The following is a 16,145-nucleotide window of genomic DNA, read 5'->3' on the forward strand; positions in this document are numbered from 1 at the left end:
CCCGCCAAGGTGCTGGGGGCGGGTCGCAGGAGGCACGTGGGCAGCGCGGTGCTGTGTGTCGTGGGCACGCTGGCGACGTCGCACTGGCACGTTGGCATCGTGTCACGGGCACGCAGGCATTGTGCGTCGCAGGCACGTCGGCATTGTTATGACCACATCAGTGTTGTGTGTCAGGGACACACTGGCGTAGTGTCACCAGCACATTGGCGTCATGTCACAGACACACCGGCGTAAGGTGTCACGACCACATTGGCATTGCATGTCATGGGCACATCAGCGTTGTGTCACGGGCACTCTGGTGTTGTGCGTCGCAGGCACGTCAGCATTGTCCTTACCACATCGGCATTGTATCACGGGCACGCTGGCGTTGTGCATCGTGAGCACGCTGGCGTTGTGTCACGGGCATGCTGGCGTTGTGCATCGTGAGCACGCTGGCGTTGTGTCACGGGCATGCTGGCATTGTGCATCGTGAGCACGCTGGCATTGTGCATCACGGGCACGCTGGCGGACCAAAAACCTCCCGGACTAGGTCCCGAGGTGGCGGCCCTGTTCAGACCTGGAAGCCAGACGGGGAGCGGGGGAAGCACAGCCGCCCCATCTTTCTGACACCAGATTTGTTTAGTTTTTATTCTCTTTGGTCAAATCCCCGATCCGAGGAAAGCCTCCAGAGTGACGCAGGCGACGTCCTCGGTCTCGCAGGCCCGTCACGCAGCCGGGACGGTCTGCGCAGGGTTTTTCCCCGTTCCTGTCTCACTTGCAGCCTCCAGCCTCGAGGGTCTGGGAGGGGCCGACTGGGGGGTCGTGCCCCGCGCTCCCATGCTCCATAGTCCCCTTTCCGTCCAAGTGTGAGCAGGGAGCCGGTTGCACACCCCAGGAGTGCTGGATCCTAGGGCCCTGCTCTAGTCGCTCGCCCGCGCGCCGGCCGAGCACTGAACCGTCGTCGAGTCTGGAGCGTGGGCAAGTGACTGGAGCGGGGCTCTAGGATTGTGTAACCGGCTCCCTGCTGGTGCTTGGAGGGAGAGGGGCATCGGGAGCCGCTGAGAGTGGCACGGCCGCTGAATCGGACCTCCCTGGACCTTGCGTGCTGGGTTTCTGACGGGCCCAGACCAACCCCTCACTCCTGCTCGAAGACTGGCTTCATTTTTGTAACTCACGCTTTTTGGCTGAGAGCTGTTTCCTGTAGTTTTAACTTTGCAGTGTAATAGAGACACCCACACACACACACGCACTCCTCATTAAAATGTTTACAAGAAAGGCTTTTGCTTTATTTTTCTTTTTATTTCTCAGCCTAAGCAATGCAAAGCAATAAAACTTTCCTGGCTGCTTAGTCTAGCCAGCCTGCCCTCTAGTTGCAGTTTGTTTTCTGGCAGGGGCTGCGCAGGCATCGTACCGGAGAGGCAGATCAGTGGATTGGAGCTATGAACATTACACCTCTGCTTCCCCTGCAGGAAAAGCCAGACTGTGCCGCATGCTATAAATGCCTTTCACGTGTTCCCCAGACCCCAGTTAAAGCAAGCCCCACAAGGTCTGTCAAAGCATGCAAAACACATTTCTACACCACCGGGAGGAAGATGTATTCCATAACTCCTCTGGTGACCAGGCACGCTGCCTCCTGTCATGCGGAGCAGGAAACCAAAGGGAGATAGGTCTAGTGATTTCACACAGCTGACGGCGCTGTCCCTACCAATGGAGCCAGGCGCCCTCCAGCTACGTTTATTATTCTACTTTATGTGCCGTTTTATATTTATTGTATTTTGCTCATTACTTGTTGAATGTGCTTAGCCCTTTACGGGGCACGCTCCCTTCCCCAGGGAGCTCGCACTCATTAGGCTGATTTCCAATGCACCTTTATGGCTCCTGTTACTGGACTATCTAAGCACCTCAAAAGTCTTTAATGCTCATAACATCACAAGCCCCTCACAAGCAGAGCAGGGCAGTGCTATTATCCCCATTGTCCAGACAGGGGACGGAGGCACATAGAGGCTAAGTGACTTCCCCAGGGTCACACAGGGAATCTGTGGCAAAGCAGGGGAACAAACCCGAGGCTAACGCCAGAACCCACTGGCCCATCCTTGCCCATAGAGTGCCCCAAATACACTTGACACAGTGCAGACATACAACAAAAGCTTATCATCCTCTGGATGGGTTACTGTACACCCACAGGAAAGGAAGCAAACAACTGGAAGGCAAGGAAGCTGGAGGAGGAAATGCAGGAGCTACTGCATGAGTACATTTTGAATGAAAACTAAGATCCTCACATGACTCCAAGAGCTGGAGCTTTAAAACATACCGCAGATCCTGAGTGCTGAGCGATTTAATCCTGAGCTGGCAGCTCTGCATGCTTTGAACACCACCCTCGTGTCTCTTAGCGATTGACACACAGCAATCCTTCAAAATGCACGGTGTTAGCACAAACCAACAAACCGCAGAACTTGCACATTTGGGTGGAGGAGATGAGGAGTAGGCCCTAGGGAGCTACGTTGTTCCAGGCACAAGAAACCCTCTCCACCCCTTGACTTGGGGTTGCTCTAGGGGGATCTGGGAATGAGCGGCCTCCCTCTAGTGCATCGCAGCACCATTTGCAGGTTTCCCAAGTGAGCCAGACCCCAAACCAGCTTGCAGACTCGTTATCCAGTGACTTTCCCTCAACTCCAGCTGATTAAACGCACCAGCTGCCTGGTTTGTAATGCAGCCTGATCTCTCTAGCTTGAAGGGCAGCTCTCAGCTCCCCTAGCTAGTGTCATGCCAGCTTCCGAGGACCCCCCTTCCTGCAGCCCCGTGTCAGCAGCCAAGGTGCAAGGTGTAGGGATCATCACTCCGGCTGATAATAGCCCAACCCTCCTACGTAACTGTGTGCATCTGCATCGTCCCCTTCTGTACGTGTCTCTGGGTGGCTTTGTTCACTCTTGATTTCTCATAAACTGTCCTTCCCTAATCCCCCTTTAATCCTGGCCAGCGCATGTGTGTACATGGGGGAGGGGGGCGCATGCGGGTGTGGGGGATGTGCTCGTGCCTCGGTGAGCGTGCGAGGGAAGGGGTGGGCTATTGTGCACCGTGACCCGATTCCCAGGCGCACACATAGAGTCACGTCAGGCTTTGGGCCCGACCCGACCTCCGTCTGATTGTTTTCCTGCTGCTGGGCCTTAGCTCTTCCAGAAGCAGTGTTTGTTCCCTGCCAAGAAACAGGTTAAGGTGACACATTTCCTTCCCCACAACGTACGTGGGAGCCTCCATTAACACTCACCTTTCTACCTCGGAGCAGAGGTGCCGATTTCCGTTGCAAACACCGCCGTGACTCGGAGTGCTCGTTAGCATGGTTACTGGGGAGGGTAAGCCAGGGGGTGCAGGGGCAGGTGCCACCTCTCCCCATGCAGGGTTTTCAGACCCACCCCCCGAAATCCAGGGGAGAAGAGGTAGTGCACAAGGCTTTGCTCTCACACTAGTGGGATGGAGTTAAACAAAAGACAGTCATTGCAACAACCACGCTGGGATTGCAGAGGGACAGAGCAGGTGCCTCTCCTTTCCCATCCTAGGGAGAGGACAACCTGGCTGTCCAGCCTGGCATAGCTTACCGAGGCAGTCTCCCCAGCCCGGCTGGGCAGCTGGGCCAGCTCACTGGAAAAGGCCTCTGCTGCTCCAGCCACCTCTGATCTGCCGTGTGCACACACGTGGGTGCGGACACTGCACGCTGCCAGGGGCTTTGCTGTGCCCAGCAAATGCAAGAGAGGCCCGAGCCCCAAAGCAAGGATTTCCTCCGTGGGGCTCAGCTCCTTCAACACCCGCTCAGGCCGGCAAGCATGGGGGGCACTCAGCAGCTTGTGGGATCGACCTATAGAGCCATGTGGGGAAGCTTCCTATATCAGGGTGGGTAAACGCCATTGAGACAGATCCCTGCTCCAACCAAACTGCCGCAGGGACTGAGCTCAAGTACGCAAGCCGGCCCCTGGCAATGGAGGGGATTGCTCAAGTGCCTCAAGCAGAGCAGGTGCCTCAGTGCTTTGCTGGATTGGCGCCGCGGGGAATAGCGCGCCCCCCTCCCTGCAGCCAAACCACAATCATGCACACGGACTTTCGCTGCCCGGCTTCCCTTCACTTCGTGTCTGGCACAGGACCACGGGACAGCCAAACACAGAGGAAATAAAGACAAAGGGAAGCAAAGCCCCTTGCGGTCCAAGTGTAATGATGTCTGCATTCCAGAACATAATGAAGACCAGGGAATGGAAAATGCCTGTCACTCGGCGGGAGGTGGGATGCACACACAAGCCTCCCGCACCGGCTGCAGAGAGGGTGCATCGCCTCTCCCCAGCATTGCCACCAGGCAGCAGCTGCACCAGACGCAGCCAGCGGCACCTCACTGAACTCTGACATTTGAATACGGAAAATCATTTGGCTTCATTAAGGTTCCCGGTCCCTCGTGCCCCTCTGGAATGTGCGTGGTAGAGACAGACCCAAGCCCATTATCTCCAGGAGGAGATTGGTTTTCAGTTGTTTTTGTTTGTGTTGAGTCACCGCAGCTCCGCTCCTCGGACAAGTCCTCGTGGCAGGGGCTGGGAGAGGGAGCATGCTTCGCTTCTAGCTCTCAGCCCAGCGAGCTCCCCGCGCCCGCGGGCCCGGTGCGCGGAGCGGCTCCCCGGCACGGCAGGTTATGGGGCCAGGAGCTTTCGTGCTATAAACCAGCGAAGGGTGGAAGAGCAGCAAGACACGATGACTCCGGGCAGGGCGCGGAGCCCCATTTAGCTATTATGCAGAGGAGAATCTGGGTTTGTAAGAGGCCGAGGAGGCAGAGGGACCCTGTTAATAGGCCCGTGGGGGCTGGCTGGCGCTCACCTGGAAGCAGAAACCTGGAAAGGTCCTGTGTCACCTGCGGATCGTGCTCCCATCGCAGCTGATGGAGGCCGTTGAACGACTGGCACTGGCAGGCTCTTACAAGGCTGCTGCGGCTGGTTTCTGGGTGCTCGCGGTCCTCTGCCATTGCCTCCAGAGGCAGCAGGATCTGGTCCGGTGCTGCTTAAAGAGGCAAATGGAAAAGTAAGGGCAGAGTTCACTTCGGGGTTCCTCAGAGCAGGGCCGGGGTTCTCTCCTCCAGCAAACAGGCGATGGGGAGATCAAACCTGATGGCAGCCTCGTGGCACAGGACAGTCAGCTGCCGAGCCGGTTTGGTCTCCTGCCTCCGTCTCTGCCAGCCTAACCCCCACCCACCCATCTCCTTCTCCTTCTCAGTCCTCCAGATGCTCGAGACATCACACCAGGCTTTGCACCGACAAGGTACAGCAGGTTGGCTGGGTCGTGATAAGGAAATTGCCGAATTACTGCCACGTGCCAACAGAAACCAGGCAGGGACGGGAGCAAGAGGCAGCTGAGGTGGAGCTCACGAATGGCCGCCCTTTTCCAATTCAGCGAGGAGCCTGACCCCCCATTTTATGCTCCCCCCGGCAGTGTCTTCAGCAGCGACAAGTCGGCTGACTGCACTGCACGCTAACCTGCTTCGCTTCCCCCGTGAAAAACCCCCTTTCTCACCTGCCCAGCCTCAGAAACCCCCGGGCACGCTGTCCGCGTGCACCCACCTCCTGAGCGGCCGGCGGGAGGCTGTGGAGGTCCCTGCTGAAACACGGCAGCTCTTTCCTTTTCCTCTGCAAGGGGATTTGTACGGTGCAGAGAAAGGCGGCTGCTGGCCAGTCCGACAGCCAGACACACGCACGGGGCAGGGACCGGTTGGGAATTGCCTCACCCTGCCTGGGGCCTCTCTCCAGCGGTGCTGGGTGCCGGTAGGGGTTTGTGATGGGAACAAGCTGGGCATAAAGAACAGAGGGAGTCGCTGAGCTCCTGGCCGCTGGAGACGCCTCTACTCAGGCCACCGGGAGCTGGTGACACTTAGGAGCCCTGAGCTGCAGGCCCGCAGTGCCCCGGCCTGGGCGGCCGACCACTGAGGCACCGAACACAGGCAGGTTTTGGGAACGGGAGGTCCCGGGAGCTGGCGTGTCCTGGAGCCGTGGCCCGGGGCCAGCCTGCACCAGCTGAGACTCTTCAGGGGGCAATGCTGGGAGGTGGGAACAGCAGCAGGGGAGCGGCATCTCCACCGCAGAGCAACAGATGGGGGAAACAGACCCCGGCCGGAAGACATGCATCCCACTGACCCCCACCTCCAGCCGCCGAGCCACCAGCAACAGGGCCGGAGCTGGCGGGGCAGCAGTGGGCCGGGTAGGCACTGCCACGCACATCTGTTCTTCCAAACAGGAATGAAGCTCCTGGCCCCCAGCTGAGAGGTATCAGATGGAGGAGAGAGACTGCGAGGCATGGCCCGGATGGGGCTGGGGTGGCGTAGGGGCAGGGGGGCTGCTTCTCCAGCTCATCCCTTGCAAGGCTGGTGTTTTCTGCTCCGCAGCGGCTAACAGACCCCACCTACCGGCCTGCAATTTCCTTCCAACCTGTGCCGGGATGCGCAGAGGCGATCGAGGTTGTGTGGGCGGCGATGAGCACAGATGCTGCTTTCTGCTGGAGGAGATCACTTACAAGGGGGAAAAGCCCACCCTGTCATCAGCTGTCATTCGGGGCTGCGAGGGAGGCGACTCCGTCGCAGATTGATTTGCTGACTTCTCTTCTCTTCTCTTCGCAGACGAGGCCACACACCGAGAGCTTTGCCTCCCCTGCAAAAACTAGACCGGGGGGGTGGGGTGGGGAGGGAGAAAAAGGGGCCGAAAGAAATGTACTGGCTGCCCGCTGGGGGAGCGGAACGGGCCCATTTCATGCATCGCCTCCCGCTTAGAGCCGGGTTCCCCTCACCTGTTCTCAGAGGCTGCCTCCTGCCCCCCAAGCCGGCAGGGAGGAATTGGACTCGGACCCAAAGGACTGGGGCTTGGTCTCTGTGCCAAGCAAGCCACGCACGGGATCCCCGCTGCAGCCCGGGACGTGGCATGTTGCAGGCCAGAGCTCACCAGGATGCTAACGCAGCCCCTGTGCTGGGTAAATCCTCCGTCTTACAAGCCTTTGGGGCTTGACCAGGCCTGGCACAGTGCCCAGGCCTTGCAGAGGCCCTGCTCTGAGCGCTGGATCCAGCCTCACGCTGCACAGGACCGTGGGCCGGGCAGTGGGAACGAGACCTGCTCCCCAGATGGCCGCAGCGGGGACTCGGCAGCTCAGCGCTCTGGATCGGAGCCGAGGAGCTTCCCCCAGCCCAGTCTCCCAGAGCGGGCCCTTTGCACTGCTCAGCAGCACCGGGGCCCAATATACCAGTGCAGAGACAGGGACGGGCAGAGATGACCCATCAGGGGGCAAGCTTCTCTCCGGAGACCGTGCAGTGGGCACACCTGGAGCAGAGACAGGGAGGCCGAGGGGCACAGGACAGAAGCATCCCTGCCTCTGGGAGCTGCTGAGCCCGCTGTCCTCTGGGCATCACCCCTTGCTCCGTGGCCCTGCGGGGCCTCCCACTCTCCCGGTGTTGCACACCCCAGGGCACCTGTGACCCTACTTTTCCAATGGGAACGTGTCAGCTTCGCCGCAGGAATCAGTTGCCATGGAAACATCGTTGTTGTACCACTAGCAGAGCCCGCGCTGCCTACCCAGACGTGGCTGCGCGGGGGGTGCGGGCTCAGGGCCGCGCCGAGCGGCTGCGATGCCAGCAGGGAGCCAGGCTGGAGACCCCGGGGAGCTCAGCAGAGGCAGCAGCAGGCTGGGTGGAAGGAGGGGAGGGATTGAAACATTACTGCGTAACCAAGCAACCCAAATACCACCACCCCGACGGTGGGGGGGAGTCAGCAGGGGCCACTCTGCCCTTGCAGCCAGTCCCCCCGGGTGGAGGTCTCTCCCCCGGGAGTCGGCGCCGATGCCGACGCCTGTTGCAAAAACAATTCCTTGTTTGGCAGATGCGAGCACAGATCGAACGGGCCCTGGAGCCTGGAGAGCGGCTGACAGGGTCCCTGCCGGCCCAGCCAAGACACGCTGGCACGAGGCTGCATGCGAGACGCGGTCCACCCCCCGTGCTCTGGGGCCAGGTCCCGGCGCGCTGGCTTGGACACGGCTGGCCCAAAGTGCCTCTTGGCTGCTGCTGGAGGGAGGCCGTGAGGCTGCAGCCCCTGGCGCAGAGAAGCCCTCGCAGAGAAATGAGCCCAGGGCTCGGTCCAGCGCTTTCCTGTCACCAGCACCTCGTTCCCTCGGAAAGCAAACAAGAGCCCCAGCAAAGCATCCCACGCCCGGCTCCCCGGGGGCTGCTGGCAGAGGGGCCTGTGGAGGGGCAGGAACCCACAGGGAAGGACTTCAAGGCCCTTGCACACACAGTCTCCCTTATCTCCGTGCACAGAGAATGCACATGTGTGTGGGGGGGTGGGGGTGGAAGGGACACATGCATACATGTGCAACACCTGCATCTGCCTGCAGCATAGGTGTGCACCCTTTATGGGCTGAGAGGGTGCATGTGTGTAACACTTGCATGTGCGTAAAGCAGAGCATAGGCGGGGTGTGTGTGTGTGTGTGTGTGTGTACACCCCTAAGCCCCCCCGCCCCTTCCCGCTGCTGCCGGCCCCCTGCGCGCTGCCTCCCACGACAGCTGAGGCTGCCCGGAGGAGCCTTCGGACACTTGCTGCCGCTTGCCTCTGGCCCGGCCGACGTGAGCTCCAGCCCTTCACACAGATTTCCAGTCCAGCCTTGCTTGGCTGACTTGGAACCGGTCCGTCGTGTCGCCATAACAACCCCCAAATCACACAGACACAGCACGCATTCCACTCCCGAAACCCGCCGCGTGGCACCCACCCCGGCCTGGGGCGTTTGCTCGGCAGGGGAATGTTTTCCATCTCTCCCCAGGAATGCGGTGTCTCCTTTTAAGCGAAGCCGGTGGCAAGTCTCCTTTGTTCCATGCAGCGGGCTGCTGCCCTGCTGCATGGCTGTTGCCTGGTCCCCAGGGCCTCATCTCCAGGGATGGGATGGTCTTGGAAGAAGGCGGTGGTGTCCTGGGCTGACCTGGCAAGAGTCTCCCTCTCTCCTCAAGCTGGCGGGAGCTGCTCGGGGCTGGCAATGCTCGTCCAGGCAGGCAACCCGCAGTGTTAGCAGGTGAGAGAGCGAGGTCCGGAGGGAAGCGAAGCGAGGCGAAGAAAGCGGTGTGGAAGTGCAGGACGGTGGGGCAGGAAGGCCCAGAACTGCCCCTGCCTGGGGAGAGGGGTCAGAGCCAAGAGCCTGCCCCACGTCCACCCCCCGCAACCTCCTGCTTGCCAGCGGGGTGGCAGCCCCCAGCCTGAGGGAGATGGGCATCTGTCCTGTGCAGCCCCCATCACGCGGGGGAAGGAACGGCTCCGCTGGATGCCAGGCCCTGCGCGAGAGCCAGAGGCACGTCCGGCCGGCGACAGGGATGCCCCAGCTTTCTCCCAGCTGCCCAGTTCTGCAGCCCGGGCATCTCGGTGGGGGCTGGCCACAGCGCTATCGCACTGCGCCTGCGCCGAGACCTGAACCCTCTTCCCCCGACGGCCGCATAGCATCGACAAAGCCACACGCGCCGCTGGGTCTTTTACAAACCTTTATTCCACTCCTCCCAGCCGGACCCGCGCTCCCCTCACAGCTTCCCCTCCCACCCCCCTACCCCCAGGCTTCTTATTTTAAATAAAAACAACAAACCATCTCTCTCCAACACTTCTAGACAGACATGGATACACAGATGGATCTGCAGTTGCCCCACGACTCTCCGCCCCCCGCCCCCCGCATTCAACCCAGCTCCCCTCGGAGCCACAGCCAAGACGGGCTTTCCACTACGGGAACATTAATGGCTCGCACGCGCCTGCCAGCACAACACCACAGACTCCACCAGCTTTGCACCGAGCTGCGCTGATGAAAAGCAGCAATGAGAAACCATGGGATGCACCCCAGAAAACACACAACCCCCCTCCCATCCCACCCCACCAGGTTTGCCACCCCCCATGGCACAGCCCCGTCCCGCGCACACAGATATGTTGCACATGGTAGAAGTGATAAAGAGCACTACGGAAATCAAGGGGGGAAAGGGACAGAAGTCTCTGTGCAGTGATGCACTCTACAGAAACCAGTGAGATGGTGTCAGCAAAGGGAAGGCTTGATCTCTATATAGACATACATCTTTAAAAACACAGGCGAGGGAGGGGAAGGTAATAAGTTAATCTGTACAGACAGCGTTCGGCAGGCGAGGAGACGGCTGGCATGCCTGCTGTCCAGCTGTCCGTCCTTTGCAGAGGGCGTGCTCTAGGGCAGCATGGATGGAGCATGCTACAGGGACTCAGACCCACATGCCAGAGCAGGCAAAGCCGTGAGAGAGGGACGTGGGACGTCGGGGATAGGCGGTGGCCCCGTGGTACTGCCAAGGGAGTCAGCGCACAGCCTAGAGCTGTCGGAGCCACAGGAAGCGGCGCGGTTGGCACGCTCGTCCCAGGGCCCTGGACGCAGGAGCAAGAGTGGCCCCCTGGGCCCACCCTGCCACTGGAGTCTGCTTGGGCTGGCGCTCAGGACCTGGGACTGGGTTCAGGGAAGCTGGGAAAGCAGGGCAGGGCCTCCCAGCTGGCCTGCCTCCGGCACCATTGTGCCCATCCGAGCAGCCCGGGCAGCGTGACCCACGTCAGGACAACAGGGGGTTCCCCCGCAGCTCGTGACGGGGTCTCTGCCCTCCTGCTCTGGCAGCTGGAGGGAACCTCCTCCGGCTTGGCTCGGGGCCGCCAGCTCTCAGCCAGATCCCACAGCAGCAGCCTGGTGCTGCCAGCTGCTCTCCAAACATGACCGACTTGGGCAGCTCCTGCCACAGCCCGGGGCCCTGCTGGATGCCAGGAGCAGAGGGCAGCAAGGCAGGGCACTGCGCTGTCCGCTGCATTGCAGCCCCCAGGCCCCATCTACGTTCTGGATTGACTGCAAGGAGGGAAGGAAGCCGCAGCAGTGCAAGCCCCTGGCACCGGTTACACGGGTTGCTCTAATGCAGACCAGGCCGGAGAGGATGAGAGTGAGATGCTCCCCCCTGGCTCGGGGCCACCCCAAGTGCACAGCCGCACTCTTGGAGCTAGACCGAGCCCTGTGGGGCCTCATCTCCCTCAGATCCTGCAGGGCGAGGGGCAGAGAGAGGAAACCACAAGCTTGGGGAGGTGCCTGCCAGCTACCATGACCGGAGCCCCAGATGCACTCAGGACCCCCAGCTGGGTCCCCTCCGAGGTGGCCAGAGTGGGGCTGCCGGACCTGCCGGGAGGGGAACTCACCCGGGACCCTCCCCTGCGAGGCATGTGCCCCCGTCCCAGCAGGCAGGCTGCACCCCAGCCGGACACTCCTGCCCAACTGGCTCCAGATGAGCAAGGTGACAGGAGGCTATTCCTACCGTCCAGGCAGCTCGCGTGCCCTCCTCAGTCCCAGGCAGTTCAAAGCAGGGGCAAGATCCCCACCCCTCTGCACTCCCCAGTGCTCTCCCACCCCAGGGGGCTGGGGGTGGAACCAGGGAAGATGGGACTTGACTCAGGAGCACAGGCAGAAAGAGTCAGCACAGAGCTCTGCCCCACGTGATGCCTCTGCAGCCCCAGCCCCAGCCCCAGGGACCTTCTCCCCGGATAGCAAGGCCAGGCCCAGGGGGTGGGGGGGAGAAGGGGCAGCATCACGACCACACCTGTGATGCTGGTGGTGCACGGCCCTGCCTGGCTGCTCTGCGGACGGATGGAGCAGGGAGGGAACAAACAGGAGGGGAGGGGGAGGCTGCATCCAAGCATTCACAGGGGATGAGGCCTGGAGACAGTGGCAGCAGGGGCTCTACAGGATGGTTCTGTCCAGGTCCACCTTGACTGGCAGCGGCCCTGCCTCCTCGCTGTCGTCCGCTGGGCAGATGGTGACCGCGATGACAGGGTGCAGGGAGAAGGGGGCCGGGGCAGCCAGGCCCTCCAGGTACTCCTTGTCATCGTTGATGCTCAGTGGCTGGAAGAGAAGCAGAGGGGAGATGAGCCAGGCAGGAGGGCAGGGCTGTGGGGTAGAGGGGGGGTGTCTGGCAGCTGCTGTAGTTGGTGTCAAGCAGATGGGAGGGGGGAACTGGTGAGGCTCCTGAAAGGAGCGGAGGCCAAAGCAAAGCAGAGAAGAGGCCAAAGGATTTATTCCTGCCAGGGCTTGAAATGCAGCTCTCCGCTTGCAGGGGGTGACCCGCGCACTGGAGCTGGAGGAGTGGGGAGGGCTGCCAGCTCCGTACCTGGGTCTTGACGTGCTGGTCCGGGGCCGTCACCAGGCTGGCGCAGCTCAGCCACAGCATCACCATGATGGAGAGGAAGAGGCAGGCAGCCAGGATCCAGCGAGGAAGGCCCGAGCGCCTGCAGCAGCCCAGTGCCCCCCGCCAAAGAGAGAGGACAAGTTTACACGGGTCACCAGGGCCAGGGCCGCCCAGGGGGCTGGGGGCAAGCACCCCCTCCCAGGGAGACCACGAGGCCCGCTCCCACCTGCCCGCACAGCGCTCCCCGAGCCAGGCAGCACCTACTTGGACATGCAGCCCAGGAAGTCATGCTCGGGTTGCTGGGGCTCTGCGTGCTGGCTCTTGGCTTTACCCTTGGCTTCTCTCACAGGGGGTTTCTCCAGCTTCTCCCGAGGGTCTGGGGCAAGACATGCGAGTCCAAGGGATGCCCCGTGCCTAGTAGTTTGGGCACAGCCACCCCTGCTCTCCGAGAGACCAGAGTGCCGGCTTGCATGACAAGGCTGAGATGCTGGCCTGGGGGAGGTTGAAGAAGCCCCATCCAGCAGCTCCCCACCCCGTCCCCATCCCACAGAGCAGCCAGGCCAGCCGGGCTCCGTCCCTTCCGCACCTGTGTGGGGCTGCAGGGTGTCAGGGCTGGCAACGGGCCAGGCCTTCTCCGTCAGGTCCAGCTTGGGCGCCTGCACCTCGGGCACCGGGAACTCGATCTCAGGCTGGGACTGAGGAACCGACACGCGACCGGGAACAGAAAGGGAGAAAAAGCAGCTCAGGACCAGGCCCCAAAATCTCTTGTGGGAGCACAGCGCATGGGACCTGGGCACTGAGGGAGGGTCGCTGAGGTTGCACACGTGGGAATACCTGGAGGGGCTCGCTGTCACTGGGTCTGGGCCACGCCTGGCACCAGGAGACCCCGGGCAGCATTGTCAGACCAACCGCAGCAGCCCCCATGAATCTGGCAGGGACGTGGAGCCTGCCATGGAGGCCCAAAGCACTGGCTGACTGGCTGGTCAGTAGGTCAGGTTGTGTGTCCATCCATGGTCTTTCTCAGTGCCCATTGCCTGCACGCGGTGTCCAAGCACCAGACGGTGTTAAGGCTGGTTATGGACTGGGGTCAGTCTCGCTCCAGTCTTATGTGCACAGGGCTGAGAGAATCCAGCCCAGCTCCAGGCCACAGCTCTGTGCAGACCAGCATCCCACCTCCCTGCTGGACCAGCCCAGCTCTCACCGCCCTGCATCCCTTCCCCGCCTGGCCTTGGCCTCCTGCTCTGGAGGTAGGTGCCTGCACCCGGGCACTGGCTAGGGAGATGGGGTCCTCTGCAGCAACAGCTTCTGCCCTGACTTGTCTCCATGACCAGAGCCATGCAGGGAGCCTGCCTTACCTGGAACACCACCACTTTGCCGTCGTCCGCCTGCAGGTAAAAGGTCCAGGTGGAGGAGATGAAGCTCTGGGCTGAGCTGACGATGTCGTTGCAGAAGGTGGAAACCAAGTTGAACATGGAGAAGGATGCAGGCTTCAGCTCCAGACTCTAGATCGGCAAGGAGGAGATGGCTAGCTGAGCACAAACCCCCCTCACCCCTTCCCACTGCCCCGACTCAATGCAGTTCAGGGCTGAGGGTGTATGCACCAGTTCTGCAGTCCGATCCCCCACTGCACCCCTGCCCTCACTGAGGTTGGGAACAACAGGATGCTGAGGGCATGGGCCTGGGATGCAGGAGACTTGAGGTCAGTGCCTTGCCCCTACCGCCGATGCCCCATGGGGCCTGCTAACCTGGCTCTGCCTGTGCGTGCATGCGGACGCCCAAGGGAAGGAGCTGGGTGGAGGGAGCATGCCGGGAATGCAGGCACATGGACTGGCCTGCTCAGGCCCCAGCCCCATGGCAAACTTCTAGCTGGTAGCCCCACGCATTGAGCCTGCCCCTGCACACAGCCAAGGACCCAGGCCTCCAGCTCCTACTGCTGGGCTCTGCCACCAGTTCTCTGTTTGACCCTGGGCAAGTTGCTTAACTTCCCCGTGCCTCGTCCTGGTCAGGCTTGACCTCTGAAAGGAGCAGAGGCCAAAGCAAAGCAGAGAAGGTCCCGAGCACCCTGCTAACAGGGTGGGGGAGGCTTCTTCCAGGGACAGGTCTGGCCCGAGGTCTCACTCCACCCATCAGCACCAGGACAGGGAACACGGTACCGGTCTCCTTGATCCCCTGCCGCTGCCCGGGGACACCAGCACTGGCTGCAGGGAGAGAACCCCAGAGTCCTGCCTCCCTGCTCTGGCCACCCACCCAGGCATGGGTGCCTCGGCCTCCCGCGACTAATAGAGCACGGGGCTCTAATCCGATTAGGCGCTTTCTCTGATCAGGTTACAGGAAACGTGAACTTGTACCGCTCCCCTTTCCAGCACTGGACGTGGCTCGTGCGATCACGTCCCAGGCCATGCACCAGCAGCCGGACACTAAGGAGCGCTGCCAGGGCAGGCAGCACCTCTGCCCACAGGGTGCCGTGCGGCCACAGTGGAACAGGTCAAAGCCAGTGTGGGGGAAGCCAAGGCACGTGCTCCCCTCCTGGAGCTTGACGGGCCCCCACACTCCCTGCTGGGGGCTGGGCTGGGGATGATGAGGCTGGGCCCATCCCTGGGCCTCGGGGCACCTAGTGCCAGTGGAAGGGGAGCCTGTCACCTTGTCTCTCCTGTTCTCCATCTCAGGCAGCTGCTTCCTGCAGCCTGTCACGCAGCCGAATTGCTCCTCCACCTTGGCGTAGGCTTCCACACAAGCTGGAAGACAACCGGGGCAGGGAGCAGTCAGGGAGCACTGCCGCAGACGCCAGGCGAGATGCTGGGGGTGGGGGAGCAGCTGGAGCAAGCACCTTCCCACCCCCGGCTGAGGCTGGAGCCTGGCTTGTGCATCCGAACCCCGATGCGGCCATTTGGGGCTTGCTCCCCTGCTTGCACCCATGGAGCCCCGACTTCCAAGGGGCTTGCAGCACGGGTGTGGGACAGCGAGGGGTCGGACTGGGGCGCCGTGCCAGCCCGGCAGGAAGCTGCGAGCGAGCGGGAGCCAGCGCAGCCTGACAGGAGTAAGTGGGGAAGCGACTTCTGGACAGTGTAACGGGGCGGGGGGAGGGGGTGGCGCGGCGCTGTACCTGATTCACACTCAGCTCTGGTTGCGTTCAGCTCCGCACTCGCATCCACAAAGTGACAGATGGAGAACAGCCGGCACCCGCGGTAACAGGCGTTGAGAACAGCATCCTGCCGGGAGGAGAGGGGGAGTGAGGAGCTGGTGCTGCATGCCATGCGTTGGCTGCGCCCCGGCGCCCGGACCTTGCTCACCCGCACGGGGCTGGGAGTCATGCACATGGGGGGGCCTCTCCTATGCGTGGGACCAAGACACCGTGCCCCCGTGGGTCGAGTACCAGAGTCGGGGCCCAGTGCAATCCCTGTGTAGCTGCCTTTGCCAGGGGGCCTGCGTCTCCCCCCAGGATCAGATGCCACCACGGGGCCATCCCTGAGCCTTGCTGGTAACAGCTCTGCCCTGGGCTCAGAGGCACCCACGCAGCCGCGGGGCAAGCTGCTGATGAGCACGGCCCCCATCCCGCAGCCATCCGGACAACCCGGCGCTGCCCCGATCGGGCTAGTCGGGGTCAGCACTGGACGCAGGAGCGAAGCCCTGTCCCTGGAGCCCAAAGGCAACAAGGCGACATTTGGGAGCGGAGTGACGGGCAGCGGAGCGTCTCGCCAGCCAGCGCTGGGAAGGGAGACAGGCCAGAGGGGAGCCAAGACACCGTGAATGCAGAACAAAGGGAAAGTCGGCAGAGCCGAGCCGGGCCGGGCCCGGGGGCTGAAAGCAGAGCCCCGCAACCACATCGGTGCCGGGGGCCAGCGCCCGCCCGGCCCGGACCCGGGCGCTGGTTCACCGACATGCGTTTGTCTGCGGGTCTGCGGCACGGCGTGCGGCGGCCGGGGCCCCTGCCTCGGCCTGCGGTTTCATGAGCTGCGGAGGAACCGCGAGCATC

General features: G+C 62.0%; 1 protein-coding gene across 2 annotated transcripts; it reads right to left on the minus strand.

Moving 5' to 3' along the window:
• Positions 1-9,047: 9,047 nt before the first annotated feature.
• On the minus strand, positions 9,048-15,492 carry TMEM59L (transmembrane protein 59 like). 2 transcript variants are annotated; one of them, XM_006028877.2, is made up of 7 exons: positions 15,276-15,492; positions 14,813-14,907; positions 13,528-13,674; positions 12,759-12,867; positions 12,437-12,548; positions 12,155-12,272; positions 9,048-11,889 (listed from the first exon to the last, which is right to left on the minus strand). In XM_006028877.2, the coding sequence occupies exons 1-7, from the start codon at positions 15,487-15,489 to the stop codon at positions 11,728-11,730; spliced, it is 957 nt and encodes a 318-aa protein (XP_006028939.2). In that variant the 5' UTR covers positions 15,490-15,492; the 3' UTR covers positions 9,048-11,727. The 2 variants fall into 2 exon arrangements, with proteins under 2 accessions (XP_006028939.2, XP_025066038.1); XM_025210253.1 differs by having other exon boundaries at positions 12,155-12,296.
• Between the last annotated feature and the right edge of the window lie 653 nt (positions 15,493-16,145).

The sequence above is a fragment of the Alligator sinensis genome, unplaced genomic scaffold, assembly GCF_000455745.1.
Source record: "Alligator sinensis unplaced genomic scaffold, ASM45574v1 scaffold1354_1, whole genome shotgun sequence".
In the NCBI taxonomy this organism is placed as follows: domain Eukaryota; kingdom Metazoa; phylum Chordata; order Crocodylia; family Alligatoridae; genus Alligator; species Alligator sinensis.